At 37.5% G+C, this 20,823-nt stretch overlaps 1 protein-coding gene across 4 annotated transcripts in view; it reads right to left on the bottom strand.

The window, feature by feature from the left end:
- The window catches only part of CTNNA2 (catenin alpha 2), a 524,441-nt gene that overhangs the window by 120,936 nt on the left and 382,682 nt on the right, over positions 1-20,823 (bottom strand). For all 4 annotated transcript variants that reach the window (XM_074865479.1, XM_074865476.1, XM_074865477.1 and 1 more), the window contains one exon: positions 7,557-7,637. In XM_074865479.1, coding sequence (XP_074721580.1) covers positions 7,557-7,637 — 81 coding nt within the window. The remainder of the gene's footprint in view (positions 1-7,556; positions 7,638-20,823) is intronic.

Below are 20,823 nucleotides of genomic sequence, written 5' to 3'. Positions count from 1 at the left end.
TGTACTACACTTTCCTCTGGAAACAACTGATACCTCATCTTTGGTAACGCAGCACAACCTTAGTAAAACTTCTGTGGACCATTTATTTTAAGTATGACCTTGCTTCAACTTTGCCTTCGCAAAATAAATCTTTAGTAAACGTTCACGCAAGACTAAATTCTGAAGTTACAACCTTCTTGGATATTCTGCTACCACTTAACACTCGCATGAAGTTTTGCATCTTCACTCTACTTCACTGTATTAACTCTCTTACAAATTCTCACAGCATTATGAGCTAGGTAAGGTCCGTGACCTTTTCTCTCTGTGTTTTTATCCCTCCTTAAATTATACACATCTTGAATTAAAAAAAGCCACCTTCAGGATTTATAACCTTAACTTTTGCCCTCTTGTCTGCAACAGAGGGCATGTCAGAACTTACTTTTACAGTAATGAGAGGCAGAACTTGCCCCCCCCAGCCCTCCTAGAAATGCACCTATTGCTGCAGTATTGACTGGCTCTATAGCTTGAAAGTAAAAGTTCTATTCACACAAACCTACCTTTAGGCTTCTATCTTTTGGGTGCATAAATCAGGAAGAAATTTGTTCATGACTTCCTGTATATGAAAAGATGAACTTTTGCAAACTATGTCCTTGAAACCCCAAACCACCCTCTGGAGGTGAACTCTCTATGGACTGCATGGGAGGCAGAAGGAAAAGCATCTTCCTTATATTATCACCCAATTTCCATGCTTGACATCAGCTGGTGTAAATTCTCAGATTTCTCTTTTTTTCTTTCCCCTCTGCCCCCTCAACATGAGTTTTTTATTTCTTTGGGTGTGCTGTTCAGCTTCTCAAAGAAGCTGAAAGGAATTGGTTATCTAATATCTATTGTTTGATTAGAATTGGGTTCACTTTCTTCTGAAGATCTTAGTTTTGTTTTGCTTTCCAAGCACTCATACTTCCCTTGGGCTTGTATCTTAATTTACAGATGCTGTGTACCTCTTAAAGCCAGTACAACACAGAATACCTAAGTTGAGGCAGCTTCACCTTCACAAGCAACTTTATTTTTCTATGTTTCAGATTATTCTTGTAAAACTGGACAGTAACTGTTGCCTGTCTTCAGAGCATCGTAGAAGGGATGGAGGATAAACAAAAAAAAATAATAATTCAGCAAATCATGATTCAGGGCAGCAAGAATTAATTTCTACGTGCCGCTGGCCCTCCCTACAGCATTTGACAAGTCATCTGGTCTGTATATGAGACAGTAGCTTGGCTGCAAAATGATTATGATAAAATGTCCTGTTTTGGAGGGAGTCCTGTGTTTTTTTCAAAGTGTTTACATACTGTAAAGAAGCAAGCTATGCATACACTTAAAGAGAGAGAGATTTAAGTCCACAGACTGAAATTATATAAGTGTCTATCCACAACATAATTTGCATTGTATGGGCTAGCTGTGATAAAATCTGTTTCAATGGAACACATTTTTTCAGTTTTCGGTGTCCCTTTAGTCTAATTGCATGAGCTAATATTAATACTTTTTTATTCTGAGAGTCTCTCTAGAGTCTACATCAATTTTTGGCAGGTTTCAAAGTGCTAAACGATTTTTTTTTTTACCGCAAATACCATTCATAAACAGTAGCGATACAACTTAATCTAAGTGGTAGTGAGTGACATAAAGAGTAAATGAAGACCTGCTGTTTCTCAAGAGCTAGGGAAAAAAAATAAGATATGACAAGCCTAAGAACATTATGAAGCCTGTTATCTAATTCAGATTGTTGTGACCCATTTTAAAGAAAATACACCAAATTGCAAGCACTTTGAGAGACCTATGAAGTAGGTAAAAACTGAATATGATCAAGAAGTTCTCCCCAAGATCTTTGTTTTACCAAATTTGCATGAAGAAATTACAGGAGGTATTTGTCTCATCAACCTTTAACCTTTTGAAAGTTTGACTTGTAGCCTAATATAGCTACCAAAACAGTACTATCAAGGACTAAAAGATAAGGAGTATAATAATTGTAGCTGTGCAATTGAAGTGAGGCATGCTAGAGAATATGGGTGATAACAGACTAATGAATACCATGCCTTTAGTCCTCCAAGTGTCTTCCAAAGGTATTTGCAAGAGCACAGCTTAGCACAAGGATAATGGAAATGACCAATCAAAAATACATAAGGGTCATGTGAAAGGATGTACTAACTACATGATACATAAAGAATTGATTAGAGGTATGGAAAGGGCAAATATAACTTGGATTTTTTTTTTTTTTTTTTTTTTTTTTAAATTTGGCTCCTGCAAAGTATGTGACTGAACAAGTCTGAGTGTGTGGCTGGTAGAAAGACACCATAGCACAGTCATTATTAATATTATGTTTATGCCTAAATGGGTAAACCTAATCCTAAGTACCCAAAAACGTGTCCCCATTACTAGGGTGTTAGTAGTGGCTATTGGGAAAAAGCAGACACTGAGAAGAAGGAATCAATACCCTAATCTCCATCAATATTCATAAGAAAGAGAGAGAGAACTCATGCAAACCAATGCAGAAAATGTGCCTATCTTTCAGCTTTCAGCCTACAAAGTAGCTGAGATTAAATAACCAATAACAAGGACAAACCACAGCCACACATGAAAAACATTCTTAGAAAATCATATGGGAAAACAAGCTACATGTCATTGCAGAAATCATATTGAAGGGTTTATTTATGGATAATAACATGCTATAGTTGTACAATACCAATATTACAAGCACTTGCAGATAACAGAGTAAAACAGAACAGGGACATAGTCTTGACTATAAAGGCTTTTGTTTCTAGACTGTTTTTTTGAGGAAATGAGGCTTTTTACAGTAACTCAGTCCATTTTTACAAATACATTTTAATCTGTTGGCCAATTTTAAAACCATCTGACAGACAGAAGAGGTCTTGAGGATGTTAAGTAGCTGGAGTTTGATGAAAAATTGTCTGGGTAGGAAACGGTCACCCGTATTAGAGTCCTACGGAGGGAAATTTGTTAAGTGAAGTCAGTAGCTGGCTGGCCAGTGTATCAACATAGGTACCAGCTGGCCGACCACCATGTGGGTACCAGCTGGCCAGTTGGCAGAGAAGGTGCCCAAACCAGCGTCACATCTTCCTGCATTTCACTGATGAGCCTGGAGTAACAAGTGAGCTACAGAAGATGAGGTAGCAGCAGAGAGGAGAAGGATGGATGTGAGAAAATGAGAAGAAATATGAAAATCAGAGACCATAAGGGAAGACCTGAGATTATTGCTGTAGGAAGCCCTATATAGACTGTACAATGCTGTGGAAATCAAGACTTCATTAATTCAGCTGTTTGAAATTTTGTTTTTCAGTCCTGTGTCTACACAATATGTATTCCTCAGAGATTTGTAGGATGTTGTCTGGAAAAGACAATCTAGGAAGAGAACATTTTTGATAAAAAGAAACAGTAAATCAAAATGTTTTGCCTCAGAGAGGGGTGTGAAGAATTCATCTAGCCATGAGAACAAGCACAGGTATTTCAGAAATGACAACAGCTTTCCATATTCAAAATCACCATCCTAGCTACTAACTGTATGTAGCTACTAATGGGATGTTGATGTCGTTCTGCTTTTTGTGGTACCTGCCCAACAGGTTGAACTGCATTTCATCCAACAACCATAGTTTAAGGTAACTAAACAATAATCAGATGGCAAAAAATACCTTTTGATTTGGCACACACAGACTTAGATACTTAACCATAGCATTAATTTCTATTAGCCATCCATTTCATTAAAACCAAAGTCCAGGACATCAGTCTAAACATTCAAAGTATTTATTGAAATGGAACTGGTAATGTAGATATTTCTGGACTTTCTATTTCAAAGTTCTTATTAATATACTTTATAATACATTTTGTTGCCTAAAACTGCAAGGAGAACCAGAAATCCAACTTCAAGAAAAATACAGTACTTTTAAATTTTGCTTTATTCTACTTTGGAATGAAACCTGAAAAGTTCAAAATTATCAAAATGCCTTAAAACAATGGAAACCTTTCTTGACAATTTGGAAAATTTGGAAATATTTATTTATATGTATATATTCATATTTGCAATGCTAAGCTAAAATGAACTACTACCTTTCAAAATGAAAATTTAAACTACTGAAAAAATCCAAATGTAACTTTTCAGCACTGTCAGGCTTTTTTTTTTTTTTCTATTTGCAAGATTAAATTTCTGGATAATTTCTGACATTTTTCAGTTTCAAAGAAAGTGAAATTTTTTTGTTGAGTATCTCAAACATATTACAGTATTTCTAACTAGCTTTAGCAATGACATAAACCTAAATCTGCAGGAGGTGGATGAATTTTCCTTAACAGCTATATGACAGCATCATTTCCAGTATAAACTGAGAATCACTGGTAAAAAGTCTTCCTATTTCTTTACAGTTCCTTCTGCTTGGAGGCATATGAAGTATTAGTATGGCTTGAATGGACAAAAAATTAAGAATTATTTGATTTCAATCTATGGTATAGAATACTGCAGACAGGCTGCTCTGTTAAAATTAATATCAGTACAGCTATCTGCTCTTTAAGAGAAAACTAATGGGTTTGGTTATTGTACCTTGCGGGGAAACCGACTGGCTAATACAGACAGAACAAGCTCAGCTGATCTACTGGAACAGGACACAAGGCAGAGATGATGGCAGCAGGGCAGGAGGCAGCGGCACTGACAGGTGGGACACCAGTGGTGATGACAGCGGAACAGCTGGTGCCCTGCTCATACATCTCCAGATGATCTATAGACCGTGTTGGTCCTCGCTAGGCATCCAGTTTGTGTGTTAGCCAAACTCTTTGGTGTGTCCTTCCTGCTCATCTTTGTTTCAATGTCACCACAGAGTTGCAATGCTTGAAATACTGTGTGTGCGTGCTGCTTTATGATTAGCTGTAGTATTTAAACTATAGGGTTAGTATTTTTTTGTCCCCTATGGAGCTAAAACAAACAAACGAAATAACTGGCATCAACAAGCACCCTGCTGCTGGTCTAGCATGCTGTACCACACAGTGCAAGATGCTTTTGTTTAGCTGTTAGGTTTTGTTTTTTATTTTTTTTATTATTTTTTTTTTTTTTTCCGTATGACAGACTTGTGTACCAGGGGGAAAAAAAGACCCCAAATCCTGCCAATTGGCATAACTTGTTATCAGGCACAGAACCCTGTGTTTTTTCCAAATTGTTCAAAATCAAGTAAGAAATGGCAGCAGTAAGCTATGGGCTGGTGAGACTTGTCTGCTTCCAAAAAGTTGTTCAGACTTAGCCTGATGTTCTTACTGGCAGTTTATATTAAGACATATAATTAGATCTCCATAATAGTTTTCCAATGCCCAGGAGAGTTTAAATGATGAATATAAAAGATGTAATCCCATCAGAATAGGAAATATTGATGCGATTGTAAATTGTGAGATAGAATTTTAGCACTGTGTATCCCATCCACAATCATTTCACATGTCTGCATGTTCTGTAGATAATCAAATAAAATCTCAGAAATAAAGAGCTAAGTAACCCGGAGAGAGAACGAAAAATCAGTCTTAGATGGTTGACTACTGAAGCCTTGCAAGTGTGCCTGACTAACAAATGAAATATATATAACTTCTTCATTACCTAAACATATTTTGTAGATTGTCTAGTTTTATGGTGGTAACATTAAACTTCATATATCTGAGAAGCAAGCTTTAAAAGGGATTCATTAAAAACAAAAGGCATTATGGTATTCAAAGTTGGTTGTCTCTCCCATGATTTAGCCCAAAATAGAAAGACTGAAATAGTATAACACTGCGATCTCAGCTGTGGTTCATTTCTTCTTAAGCTGCAAGCCACTCTCCCCAGCCATTAAACTAAGCCCTCAGTGACATCTTGATATTCTGAAATTTAGCAGGGAGTGCATAGGCAGGTCTGGGTAGACACGCAGATGCATACTGTTGATTGTGCACGTGATGAAGCAGAACATTGATTACAATTCTAAAGGATAGTGATTTACAGTCAGAATACACATTGTTGAAAGCAGAGACTCCATCTTCCTCTATGCTTGTGCAAAACCCAGCACAATTATGATCTAGTCTTGTTTAGTTTACTAGCAACTGCCACAACTTAATAAACATTTACCTACGTGATTAACTTTCATAAATATCAGAAACTATATTAAAAACTTCATCTCCAAGCAGGAAAATATTATATATGTGCTTCACTTTACCCACATACAGAGTTCTAACCTTTCTGAGATTGAATTCAACACCCATGGGGCTGAATATACATGAGAAGCAGACAGTTTATTAAGAAAGGTGCCATTTTTATATCACGTTTCGGAGTAAATTTGGCTTTAGAGATGAGTAATTCAGGCAACTGCTGAGAGCCTCACACAGAACAGCAACTCATGTGTTAGTCTGCTACTTCCTTCAAGCAATAAGAACAGAGGTGGGAGGCAACACATGGTACAAACTCCACTGCAGAACCTAGGATCCAACAAATTTGGAGGTCAGAACAGCGGAGATCTTTCTTCTGCCATTAGCTGAGCAATAGATGTGATGCTAGGCTTTCTACAGGAGAGTCAATGATTCATATTGTCTGTAAATCCATTACTATTTTTTTATTATTTGGAGAAACAAGCTCAGAGAATATGATCTGCAAGCACATTTGCTGAGAGGTAAGAAAGATATGAAATGCTAATTTTATCAGTGCAGAGCACTGATTTCAAAATGCCTATAGGGGCCACCCTTTCTGAAACTAGCATGTTGCACATAGGTATCTGAAGAAACATTTAAGTTCTTGGTCTTGCAGATAGGTTGATTTTGGATCATTTTCACAGAAGCAACCTTTGATTGGCCAGGTAGACTTTTTTTTTTTAATGGTTTTTACAGAAGATGCAGAATTGGGATCATCTCAAAAGGAGAAAAGAGAGGTAAAAAGAGGTAATACCTCATGCCTTAACTTTAAAAGCGTAAAGAGAACCCTATAGAGGGTTTCTCCCTTCTGTTTTCCAAACTCCCTTCTATTGTTTTCCACCTCAAGTTTGCTGAACAAATCTTTCAGTCTTATTACCAGACACAATGATAAAAGTAATATAAGTCAACCTTTATGGTTTAAACTATGCTTTAGAGTTTTTATTAGCTTTCTCCGCATCTTCATAGGATCTTTATTTAATATTGTACCTTAGAAGTTTCCTTTGAAAATATTCTGCTTTTACAAACTTTTTCATATTCCGCTCATCATTCCTGTTATTTCAATGAGAGCATCCAAATAAATACAAATAAGCACATATGCCAGTGTTTTTATGAGTGAGGTTGCTGGGCTACAAAGGCAGTGAAGGTCTGGCCAATCTGCCTACCCTCCCACATATTAAGACCACCGGAGGTTACACTTGGAATATGTTTCAGTCTCCCTTGTTTTGGCTCGGGAAACACTAGTCCTTTGTTTAATGTCAAGTGTAATGTAGTGTCATATCTAAATAAGGATACAAATTCTTTATACCTCTACAGGTGGCAAAACCAGTCTGAAGATGAAAAGCAATGTGTTCCTTAGAAAATCAAGAAGCATAATAAAAACCATAGATTACCTGTCTTCGAAGGTCTCGTGTTTTCTTGGTCATCTTGTCAATAGCAATGTTGAGTGGGTCCCCCTTCTCCTTCCTTCCAGTCTGTTAAAAATGAAATTTTGGAGTTAGAGAAAAACACTCCAGAAAATATACACTTTTTAAAAAAATAGTCGAGATTTATCAAAGGAAATCTATGCATCTTTTTTTGTTTGCTCCCATCAAGTTGTTATTTCCAATGTAATGTTTTTAACATGTTTACGCGGGGTGGGCATAGCAGGTTATTTTAAAACAATTCTAAAATGATAAGAAGAAAGATTGAGGTGACTCACTGGAGAGTTCAGAACTTTTCCACCAATAAAATTTGTGCATATATTATAGCCCATGCTCCAAAAATCTGGCAAGACCTTTCACTATAAAAACGAAAATTAAGAGTTTCTAATCTCCATCCTGCCAGGCACTGGGAATGTTAAACATGATAATAAGCAGCAACGCAGCTTGAGGACAGAAGGAAAATGGTCCCTATGACTGTAACAGGAATCATATTGGCAGACATTAGGTGCAGTATAAAGAAGACTTCCACTTAAAACACTTTCCTGCAGGAGGTCTCAAAGCAAAAATCTTCATGAAGATTAAAAAGGGGGAGAAAAGCTTTTTGTGGCTCATAACCAATGAAAAAATAATATTTTTTTAGGTTCAATGGTACAAAAAGCATTAAGTGACTTTGTCAGTTGTATTACCCTTCTCTTAAGAGAAAACTGCTTCTCTAAAGATTTGTCACATCTCTTATCACATTGAACTCTGTTTGATAGCTTTTCATCAAGAATCAAAATGATCTTCCATTCTTTCTGGCAGTACTCTTTCCTTCCCAGTGCTGTTTTCAAATACTCCTATTTAGAATTGTTCCTTGCATATGATTAAGAGCTATTTTCTATTTCCAGCTGAGCCTAATAGCATATATTTCTGGGAACTATTGAGAAGTCACTTTTGGGGTGGGATGGGGATTAAACATACCCTTTCAATAATGATTTCTCAAATGTACAGCACTGTTATCAGCTCTACATGGCCACATTGGCAAGTGGCCTGTGTTCCACTCTTCTGCACGAAGCATTCAGTTGAGAGAACGCCTGCTTTCTATTATTGTCTGTAATTCCAAATATGATATGAGGCCAATGCATTTATGATCATTTAGAAATCTGTAAAACCCATCCCCTTTTCTTATTTGGAAAATCAAACATAAAAATATCAAGTGCCACCAGAATTTAATACAAAACATAAATTTACCTCTTAGGTTTTTAAAAAGAACCCATTACAAATTCTGGAGTTAATTGTACAAATTGACACCAGAAAACAGAGAGAGAAAGCATTTGCTATGATACAAGAGGAGGCATCTGTGTAATCCGCTGATATTTTTATCTCACTTTTCTTGTGTTCATCCTTTGACTGAGTTCTTCTGGTCCCCAGCTAAAGAACTGCGGCTCTTTCGCCTAAGCAATGTCAGCACATGCTTTTAGTTTTAGATGTCCTGAATTCAGTCCCTGGTATTTTGTCCAAGACAGCAGCTGTCATATGTGCACACAATCTATAGTTTTTCAAGCTGAAATTCCACAAGAAAAATGAGGCTGATAAATTTGGTATAGGAAGCCTCTCTTAGCCGTTGAAATGGTACAACAGGGACTGCCAGATGAGCTAGTCTCAGCCAGGTTCCTAGTCTGTCAGACTACAAAGCTATATTCTAAGAAAACTTTCAATTACTCTGGCTGTGTGCTGTGTACTAGCTGAACCAAGTATCCTTGATGACATTAGCATTCTGGGATGTTTTATTTTCCCAGTCAAATAATTCAATTTCTTTAATGTTGTTTAAATTCTTCTCTTCCAGAATTCTCATTGTTTAAGCTTTAGTGCATTGGCTTGGAAAGATACATACATAACCACACAAAATGTTTTAAGACATTTAAGCGAAGATAACCTTATTTTTTTAATAAAATCAGGGAATAATTTACTAAACTGTGCAAATTGCAGTGAATATTAACACAATGTGAATAATCAGAAAGCAAACACTGTGACAACTAAGGCTACATTGGGATGCTATTTTACAGCTCTCAAACAAAACAACTAGTTAACAATTCTTCACTGATCTCACGCAGGACAGGTGTATCTTGTATTCACCATGCAAGGGCAAACACTTAATGCTTGGCACCCATTTAGTGGGTCAGAAAATTGTCCTGAATAGGAACCTGGGACTTCTTCCAGGGTAGTAAACTACGGGATACAGTGACACTGAATAAATCAGGCATCTGATAAACTGCACCTTTTAGGAGGAAAGGCTCCTGACATTGGAAAAAAGTAGAAATCTTGAGATTGACTTAAAAGTTTGCAATTTAGGTTTCTAACCTGGGTGTTTTGTACTGCTCGTAGGAGGAAACTATTGCTGAGAGTAGGCCTGTGGTAGCCTACATCTAGCACCTCTCCTAAGCCTCTCTTTAAATTTATCCTGTAACTTTTTTAGTCTAGTTTTAAATTACATAAACAGTGGCCCTTAAGGTACATCCTATTGTGAAACACAAGACAACTGGGAACCCTTCTGTGACCCTGAGGCCACACAACACAAACTGTCAATATCCATCTGGCCAGCCTTTCTCTCTCCAAAATAAAGAAAAGCCTGTTCTATATTGCTTACCGAAAAACTCCCTGCTCTGTGCAATTGCCCGAATCACGCCTGCATGCTGTCTGAGATGCTAAATGGCTTGAACCAGTCTGTGCTGGAAAACAGGCTACCAAACCAAGTGGACTGAGATCCAGTTGAGCTCTCTCAATGGCAGTATTTTATTAACACAGATGAAATCATAGAGATACTTCTCACATTCTGCACAATTTCTACTTAGCCAGGAATTTTAAGTGTCCCTTACCTGTTACTAATAAAATGGCTACTGACTTATAATCTGTATACAAAACTCCTTCACTGTGTGATTTCAAAGAAGGAGAAATTTGTTTAGTAAATCACATTATTGAAAAATAAATAGCACGGCATGTGATGTTACATAGCTTCAGGCAGGTCTGTCAAACACCATCTGCTCTGTGCCGAAAATATAAGTTTATTAAAGTTTATTTCTTTAAGTCCTTAAATACTCCTATATTAATGTTGCTCTGTGATAAATTTTTGGCCTTCCTTCCTAGAAAGGATAGAAGGGAATGTAGTGGTTTCCTGTGTTTCTGAATAAAACATAAAGCTTAGTATTGAGCCTTACAGCATTTCTCTGTTAATCTTTTTCCACAAAGTGAAGAAACATACTTTGGAGATGGGATAAAAAGGAAGTAAAAATTGCTGCTGGTGTTGGGTTAAAAGCAGAAGGAGGAGAAATGCACAGAAATCTGTGAATGCCAAAATATTGGTATTCAGATTTCCTGTGGACAGAATTACATCTATTCATGGTTTAATAAGGAGAACTTCGCTACAGGAGAATATATTAATCAGGTCCCTGGTTTCTAGTGACCATTAACAACATTTGCATACTGGTTTTACTTCAGATATTTTCAAATAATTCCCTCAATCTGTGTTACTCCCCTGTCGGAGTCACCATTAGCCGGGGTCCTTATTTCTCCGTGCGGGAACAGAAACGACGCAACACCAATGTGATGATCAGGTCGTCCATCTTTTTTATTATTATTGTAATATATCCTATTCCTTTTCTGGTTACATTTATACTCTACTAAGTTCCGTACACGCACTCATCTATCTTCTAATAGGCTACAGGTCATCTACACGCACTGTTCACGCGCCTCTACAAGCATTTGCATTGGTTAATTGCAATTAGCACGTAAAGCCCAAAACTTGCCAAAACTCCCTTATCTCATACCCTGTTTTGCTCAGACTTGTGTGCTTTTGCTGACCACAGGTGTTTCTCACTTATCTGCTGTCTTGTGTGTTTTTGCCAGCCTTATTTTGCTGGCCTTGTCTTCGTCCTTGCATTCTTCTGTCTGCACTAACTTTCTCCCAGCGCGGCCCAGACTCCTATACTCCCCTTGTAATTTCCTGAGTGCTTTTCCCTGCCTGTTTGATTTATTCTCAGTTGATCAGGATGAGCTAATTTCCACGGCCTCCTGACCAGGGGCCGTACTGTCCGCAGAGTCCCCCAGGTCAGGAATGGGTCTTCCATTGCATTTCTGTAGCCCAAGGCTGCAGACTCCCTCCCAGATCATGCAAAGTAAGATCTAGCTCCCTGAATATATTTTTCAAGCATTTTTTAAGTCTGATTTGTCGCGTGGCATGAGAACTTGAGTAGTTTTTCAACGCATCCACGTCCAGTTAGTGGAAGAAATCCACGTACTGTTCTGTTACTCTAGAAAATACCTACAGTCACAACCACTGTCAACAATATTACTTGAACAATAAAGCAAATATAGAATACAATCATTGCCTTCCTTATATTAAGCAAAGTCTAAAAAGCTTCACAGTTAAAACTGCATACTATTAAGGTAAGCACTTAGGCAGGGACCTTCAACTTCATTTAGTTAGGAAGAGAAACAAAATAACAACAAAAAGCACTTAAGGATGTTAAGAAATTTCAGCATCTGCTAGAATGATCTCTGCTAAGATATAGCACTATTTTTCCTTTTGAAAAAAGACCTTTTTCTTCTCCTTCTTTTCCTTCTTTTCATGAGCTGTTCACAGTTTATACTGTTGGAGTAAATTAAAAATCTCCCAAAATATTTTTCACAACTATTAAGGACATTTATATCCCACGACTTGCTCATTATAGAACTCCTTTCATCAGCATGAGGTACTTAACAGGACACTCTCTTCTAACCCATATCACAGAATATATGAATATCACAGAATCAAGACATGGACAGTCAGGCCAATCAGCCTAGAGACATTTTAGATGAGACAGAGTCAGCCTTGGAAAAAGATGCTCCAGACTGGAACTGTGTTGTTCGTTTTGAGTAATTCCAAATACCACTAATATTGAAATCATAGAGCTTAAATTTCAGCCCATGAAACAGATAAAATTGCTGCTATTACCACTATTAGATATTATGGTAATGAATATCCTTGTATTGAAAAGTTAGAATTACTTACAGTTGTGTGAGATGCAAACCCACTATTTTGATCACATTATTTAAAAAATAAAATTGTAATCAATGCCAGATGAACATGGCTGACAATAGCAACCTATTAAAGAAGGGGATAGAGTGCTGAGATAGACACAAAAAGTGCAGCAACTGCAGGCCTACAACATAATGTCACAGACAAAAACCCAATGTGTATGACAACTAAATGAGTGATTTTATAGAGAGCTATTATCCTTTTCCCTTAAAGTGCATAATTTAGAAGCCCAGTGTTTCAATTTACCAATAATAATAATAATAGTAATAATAATAATAGCCTAAAACTGTGTAAGAAGTTTTGGGACCACTGTTTTCACACATTCTTCTGTCTCCTCTGCTGCTTTAAATGTAAGCCAAAATACCTGGGAGAGCTCAGTCTCCAAACATACTACGTGTGGTATGTTCAAGATCTCTTTGCTGCCGTTAATCGAGTAATTTAGGCTCCAGGAGACAGGTGGAAAGATTACCTATTGATCCAAAAGCTACCAAACCTTGATATACTTTTATATTTTCATCATCCCCTAGGTAGATAGTTCCATTATTTACAGTTTATTCAGAACTTCAATATCACAATGTTTTATTAAGGTGTAAATTGCTGCTCAAAAATATATCTGTCCTAATATTTTATTTTAAATGTTGAACAAAATCACTCTTTAAAAACTATGCTCATGTTCAATAGCCCTTTTAAAGGTGATGAAGAGAAGCTTAGTACTAAGAGGAAAAACATTTTGAGCAACAAACATAAGCTGCATCAGTGCTTTTAAGCAGAAAGCTAGGTTTAAACATACCAATACATAGTCTCCTTCTGACAGGATAAGAAGACTAATTTTGGGTCAGGAAAAGGCTAAACTATATATCCTAGCAGAAGTGAGTAGAGACTAAATTTCACTGGAAATTGAAAATCCTAGCTATTTGTTAGGGAGATGGGTCAGGAAAACATATTTTAGAAAATCTGTGTGGTTCCTCTATGGATAAGCTGAAGAAGACATCTTAGAATAAATAAATTTGAAAAAAAAAATAATGGGGAAAAGTGTCTTAGGATCATGATGTGAACGTGAATTACTGTTCTACTCAGTTCAGTGATTTCATCCATACTTGCTGTTTATTCCTATAAATTACTTTGGGTTTTAGCATTTATTCTACATAACTACACTGGAGGTTCTGCAATTGCCTGTTTCTAATCTTCAGTTTTGCTAGAGAATCATCTCATGTGGAATGAAAAAGGTTACTTAGGCATCTTTTTTCTACTCAGGTCTTTTGGCCTTTGTTTATGCAGTTGCAAAGGAGAAAGGTTCAGGCACCACAGAGAAAGGACAAGACAGAAAGATTCCAGTACGTATAACAACTTGCTGCTTCACAGTAAAACACTGAATTAGAGGCTTTCTTCACGGCGTTTCCACAATACTACTCAGTTCTAGAATGCCGTTCACAAAATACCTGCTCATAAATACATGTTACGGACAAGAAGTTCTCCTAAAATAAAACAATTGTTTTCAGCAGTTTTTAATTACCTTACAAAATTGTGACCAGATCACAGTGAGTGTAATTGGTTCCAGCGGAGCATAAATAATCACAACTATGCAGAAAACTGAGTAAGCCACATCCTTGCAATCCCAGGCAGTAAATAAAGTCAATAAAATATAAATGAACCATGAGCTGGACATGGTATCAGTACCTGAGGTGCACAAATCTTGGCCTTGACCTGAATCCAAGGAAGTTTTATTTAGATCTGTAGACAAATAAAACTAAGTACGTAATAAAATACAGAGATTATGAAAACTGAATATGTAACTGGTTGAAGAAGATTCTCTTTTCCTATTTTATGTATGTTTTCATGGAATCCACATCACCACAATATCTGAATGACTTCAGGTGGTGAATTGGTAAATTAAGTGGTGTGTTTAACATCAGCCAGGTGCAGTTTCTTCTTTTATCTCACAAGAGGAGAACTTGTGTGTAGGGGAGTATTTTACTTTGGTTGGTTTGTGGCTATTGCTTTTCTCATTTTGCATAATTCACTGTTGTAATTACTTCTTGTCTTTTGGCAATAACCAAGGAATTTCAGAAACATTAAAAATGACAGCAGTTTGATTTGAAAGACCAGTTAGGACTAGGGCTTGATTTTACTAGTTCCTAAGTGGCAGCTGCTGATACTAATTGATATTTACCCATAATCATGTACTGGCATCTAAGCTTCCTTAAAAAAGAAAAGCCTGAAGAATTTATATTTATAATGATATTAGAAGTTGCCTAAAATGGAGAACTTTTTAATTCTTGAGAATGAAGGCAACGATTCGTTGGGTTTGGTGCTCTTTCTTCATCTTAACAATCTTAAGCTCCTTTTCAAACTGGCAACCTGTCGAAGTGGGGTCCCCCAGGGATCAATATTGGGTCCAATGATGTTTAATACCTTCATAAGTGATCTGGCTGATGGGATCAAGTGCACCCTAGTGAAGTTTGCTGACGATACCAAACTGAGTGGGGAAGTGAACACTTCAGAAGGGAGAGACACTCTGTAGGAAGACCTGGCTAGGCTGACAGAGCGAGCTAACAAGGACCTCGGGAAGTTCAACAAGGACAAGTGTAAGGTCTTGCACTTGGGAAAACATAATCCAGGAGTGCAGCACAGGCTGGGATCTACCTGGCTGGGAAGCAGCTCTGTGGGAAGGGACCTGGTGGTCCTGGGGGACAACAAGCTCAGTATGAATTAACAGTGTGCTGCTGTGGCAAAGCAAGCCAACAGGGTGTTGGGCTGCATCAACAAGGGCACCACCAGCAGAGATAAAGAAGTCATTATCCCACTCAGCTCTTGCCAGGCCACACCTGGAATACTGTGTTCAGTTTTAGTCCCTGCTATACAAATAGATGTGGACAGGCTGGAGAGGGCCCACAGAAGGGCCACAAAGATGATCAAGGGCCTGGGCAGCCGTGTGAGGAGAGGCTGAGAGAACTGAGGTTGTTCAGCCTTGAGAAGGGAAGGCTTAGGGGAGACCTTATCTCCATGTTCCAGTATTTAAAGGGTGGCTACAAAGAAGATGGAGAGTCCCTTTTTACAAGGAGTCACATGGAAGAGATGAGGAGTGATGGGTACAAGTTACTCCTGGGGAGATTCCAATTGGGCACAAGAGGAAAATTTTTCACAATGAGAACACTCAGCCACTGGAATAATCTCCCCAGGGAAGTCTTGGATCCCCCAACATTGGACACTTTTAAGATTCATCTGGACAGGGGGCCGGGCCATCTTGTCTAAAGCGTGGTTTTGCCAAGAAAGTTCAGACCAGATGACCCTTCAGGTCCCTTCCAACCTGATATTCTACGATTCTATGACAATCTTGCTTGTTTCTCCATGCTCATTTTCACTCTTTGAAACCCCTTAACATACAAACACATACAGACACACTTTAATACTTTCGTCATCACTACCAATGGCCTTAGGACAGTGCTATGTGCAAATTGTTTCTTATCTTTGTAATTTAGGTGATTGCAAGACACAGGACAGTTGCTGGTCACAGAAACATCAGAAGCTCATCAAGAAAACAAACAAACAAAAAGACCAGTTATAGCTGGATTTCTCTAACCTGAGCTTTCTCAGATAAAGACATGTGTCATCATCAAACAGAAGTTTGCTGATAAGAGGGGAAAACAAGGAGGAGCCACAACTGACAACCTGAGACAGGTTTTCTGATATGTCCTCAAGAAATCTCTCCAATACGTGTGCAATGTGATCTATATCGCTGCAAATGCAGGTGATATGAGTGTTAGCATGCAAGCTTACTTCTGATCCAGGTTTCTGTCCTAATGTCCTTGAGAACCGACATCTCTGAAGCTTCCACTCATTCCTTTCTGAGACCGGTGATTTTGTAACAATATGTATTAGAATATTGATCTGCAGAATATTTCTTGCAGTTAAAGAACATCTTTTCCTCTGCAATGCTTAGTCAGAAGACTCAAAGAGGAAAACATAAGAATTTTCATAGAATAAATTGCATATTTCTATTCAGAAGATGTCAGTATGCAAAATTGATGCTGTTACACTTAAACACATAGAAAAAAAATAGAACTTCTGAGGAAAGAAATGCGAATGGTGTAAACTATTATAAAAGCATCAGCTTCACTGAAGCCACCTAATTCACACCAGTTGAGAATTTCCCCATTCATCAGTGAAATGAAATCTTGCAGATGCTTCCATTTAGCAGGTCAGAAATGTTTACTCCAGAATTCGAAATTATTGTAATTTCTTCACAGACATCTACTTGCAAAGGGTCCACTACATACTCCTCATTTAACCACCAACTGCTTTCCAGCTGTAAATTGCAATCTGCCTTTAAATCACTTCTGGATGGCTTCTCTTAATGTAAAATAACTGGAGGAAAAGGAGATACTACACATTTTTTCTTTCCCTTCAGATATGGTAGGCCATAGTGAAGGGCTATGTGAATTAAAACTGTTACTCTTTACCCACTTCAATACAAGCTCTTGAGAAAAGTCTATTGCAGAATTAGAAGCATAACAATTAGTGTTACTAAGTAATGAAATAGCTATTAATAAAGTCTTCTATCATATTTTCTATTAAAATTTTATCTGTTAAAAAGTTGAAGTAATACCAGGCAACTAAGGAAAGAGGAGTGGTAGAGAAGTTCAGGATGTTTTACAACATGTAACAAACAACACCACATGTATCTAAACTCAGAAAATTTACTGAGTAAATCTTTGTTACATCTCCGTTACAGATTAGTGGAAATACTTGTTGGAAGTCTTAATGGAAGTGATATTGATGTCTGGTATGACCACTGGCCTTGGTTTTATGTCTCGTTCACCAGAAAACACTTGTAGCTAAACTATTACTACTTGGTTTTAGATTATATGTGTCACAGGGATGAGTGTTATTCACTGAATTAAATGCAGGATTTCCCAAGACATCTCAGCATCCCTTGAAAACCTCCTTTTAGTATTTTTCAGGTCTCCCTTCTGGAGTAATAGAACCATATAATGTTATTTGGTTGCAAGAAAAGAGTTTTTTGTTTATGTATTTTAAAAAAAGGTTCTATTCGATGACAGTATTTGACTATAACGTTGGTTTCTGGACCTTTATGCATTTTTTCTCAGCAAAGGAACTTTTTAAACAAATAGACATCTCTGACAAATGAAGTGACTGTTGGAAGTTCATCAGAGAGTTCACAACCTTTACAGGTATTAAACGAACATTTCTAATGACATACTGAAGTTCCAACTATGCCATTCTACTTAAATTCAGAATTGCTGTTAATGGCATAAAGACAGGTATTATGTAGCCTTAGAGTTCAAACCCCCCAAATCTCACCTGTCTGTAGGAGCCACAGATTAGTCTTGACTGCAATTACAGTGCTTTGATTATCAAGTATCACTGAAAAATAGGATTTCAACTAGCTGGTTCCATCTGTCACTATCTAATATATCTCTTTATGGAATTTGTATTGAGAATTACATCTGCATTTCTTTCTTATTAATTGCATCATGCTTATATTCTTTGGATGATCCACAAGGAAATGAGGTCTTGTTTATTTCCTATAAAAAATTAGCTCATCGATGCATGCAGCTGAAAGTCAATGCTAACTCAATATTTGTACTTATAATAAAGAATTAAATGCTTTTTCAAAATCGTTGCTACTTTCTTTTCCCTTATCTTGCCAGTTCCCTCCAGACCACCCAGGTGGGTTTTGGTTTTTGTTTTTGGTTTTTTTTTTCCTCTTTATCCTCCAACCTCTTCCTAACACTTTCAGTTACAGTCTACACCAAAACAATATTTGAAATTATTTCAGTTGATGTTTCTTGCAGCCAGTGAAACCACTGTTACTTCCCAGCTCTGACACCTTACTTGGCAGTGCACTGTGCTGCCTACACAATATCAGGTTAGTGCATGTGTCAAACTTTCTGAGGGCAGCAACGTGTGTTTGGCAAGGCTTTTTAGTCTGGCACATCTCCAGTAAAAACCCCACCTGCAAGCAAACAATGCATGTGAGGTTTAATTGGACATATACTGTAACTTTAGCTACTGTTTTGAATGAATGGAGATAGAGAAAACCTAGGAAAGAAAATAACTCAATCCTCATTACAGTAATTAATCATTCACTTTGAGTACTGGCTTCTTTGTGTCTGCATGTTCCTTTGTAGGACATCACAACCATGAGGCATTTGTGATGAAAACGAACCAAACCAAAATAAAAATAAAAGAACTATTTAAACTCCAATGAGACTTTCAAAAGAATGCAAGAGCAAAGGACCAGCTCCCTGTATTTTTACAGAGCAAAGCCGCAGTCTATTCCTGTCACCACCTCAGATCAATGTGCTAAGTGATATCCATTCAAATTACTTGTCAGTTTAATCAGAGAAAGTGAAACACAATTACAGGGCATTAGTGTAAAAGACAGCACAAAACAACAGAATGTCCATGTCGAATATCTGAAGCAAAAGCCTGTTGGAAATAACTCTGTGACATTTTCATCAACAGTCTTTTTACAGAAAAAAAAAAAAAGCCTTTATAAATGCTGTTACAAACTAATTAGGCATAAAATAATGCTTTAAATCTATAAACTGATTAGAGTCTTTTTTTTCTCCTTGTGGATATCAGATTTTTTTTTTTTGCTTTTGTTCTGTTCTTAGAATAAAACTAAATGCATAAAGACCTTCCCTGAAGTGAAAACTGGTGCATTTACAAAGCCTCTCTGTGCTCCCTCTCCGGTCAGCACTAGTTTTACCATTATTTCCATCGAATGGTTGGAACATTCACTTTTCATGGACACTCCAAATTTCCACTGAATATAAACTGTAGTTCTGGAATCATCAAAGAGGTTACTTGGATTAAGTGGATGAAATGGGAGCAGGGAAGGGAAGGGAGGCCTCCTTCTCCCCCTGAAGGCAGGGATGCAAGACCTGTCAATTCAAAAGGACAAACAAATGCAAACCTGCCCCTGAAGCCTTGCCTGGAGTTCCCAGGTAGGATATGCTGGGGGTGGGGTCTGGTGCCTGGAGTCCCTCTGACCCTTTCATCCCAAGCGTCATCACAGCTCAGTTTCAGTCGGATAGGTAAAAATAGACATCCAGTCCAGACGTATAAAGGAAATAAGGATTCGTGAATCCCCACAACAGGAAATCAGACTGAGGCCTCTCATTTCTGGGTGATACTCAACTATTAAAAATATAGGAGTCAGAAAAACCTCTATGTGATTTAGAACCTCACTTTGTCTTTTCAAAAAACTAACTATCAATGCATGACTTCAGGATAGAGCATAAGCTGGAAAAAGTTCTCCTTCCAGCCCTAACTTGCTTTTTGAGCTCCAGAAGGCATGGGGGCTCGGACTGTACTCAGCAAAGTTAATCTCCACGATTGAGGTGACTTCACTTTTTCCAGTAGTCACAATGCATAGCCCAGGTCTTGGTACCCCTGTGGTAAAAAAAAATAACTTAAAATGTTCATGTTGTAATTCTGAGCTCATAGACTGAGGTCTTTAATTGGATTTGGGCCTTTATCTTCTATATTCATGAGACATCATGAGATACTTTGACCATCCCTGCCTGGTCCACGGGGTAACTGAATGAATAGTTCTGCACATCCCCATAAATGCCTCCAAAAAGAGTTATTATTATCAATGTGCAATATGTCAAGTTACCTCTGCTACACTGATAATGATGGCATTGAAACTGTTAAGTGTCATTGGGCCCTATCTCATAGCTAATGGAAATGGAAGAAAGTATATGAATATGCAACAGGCAAAACCACTGCACAGTTTACACTCTGCCTAGCCTTTTAAAACAAAAAAAGATAAAGTTAATCATTTTTCAAATTTCCTTGAATCACCTTCATCCTTTGGCACAACAAAACTCCCCAAAATATTGCAAAAGGGGTTAAAAGCAAGATAGTTCTTTCAGTAGATTGCCACAAAGACTTCTTGTAGGAAATGAAGTGTAAAAAATTTTAAAGAATGTTAAATGAAATCACAGCAGACTGAAACCTGTGGTTCCAGTGCAAGACCTGAAATAACTTTGAAACATCTGCTAATTGGCACCACCTTCATTCCGATGTTCATAAATGAAACTGAACGATCCTTCAAAGGTGCCAAATGAAGACTAGCCATCCAAAGAACACTGAAATGTGCTTGGATTTGGTTTGTCAGCTCCAAAGTTATTTATATCCTGCTAAGTTATT

This window comes from Strix uralensis, chromosome 4, assembly GCF_047716275.1.
Source record: "Strix uralensis isolate ZFMK-TIS-50842 chromosome 4, bStrUra1, whole genome shotgun sequence".
In the NCBI taxonomy this organism is placed as follows: Eukaryota; Metazoa; Chordata; class Aves; order Strigiformes; family Strigidae; genus Strix; species Strix uralensis.
This window is presented reverse-complemented; position numbering and strand designations above follow the sequence as displayed.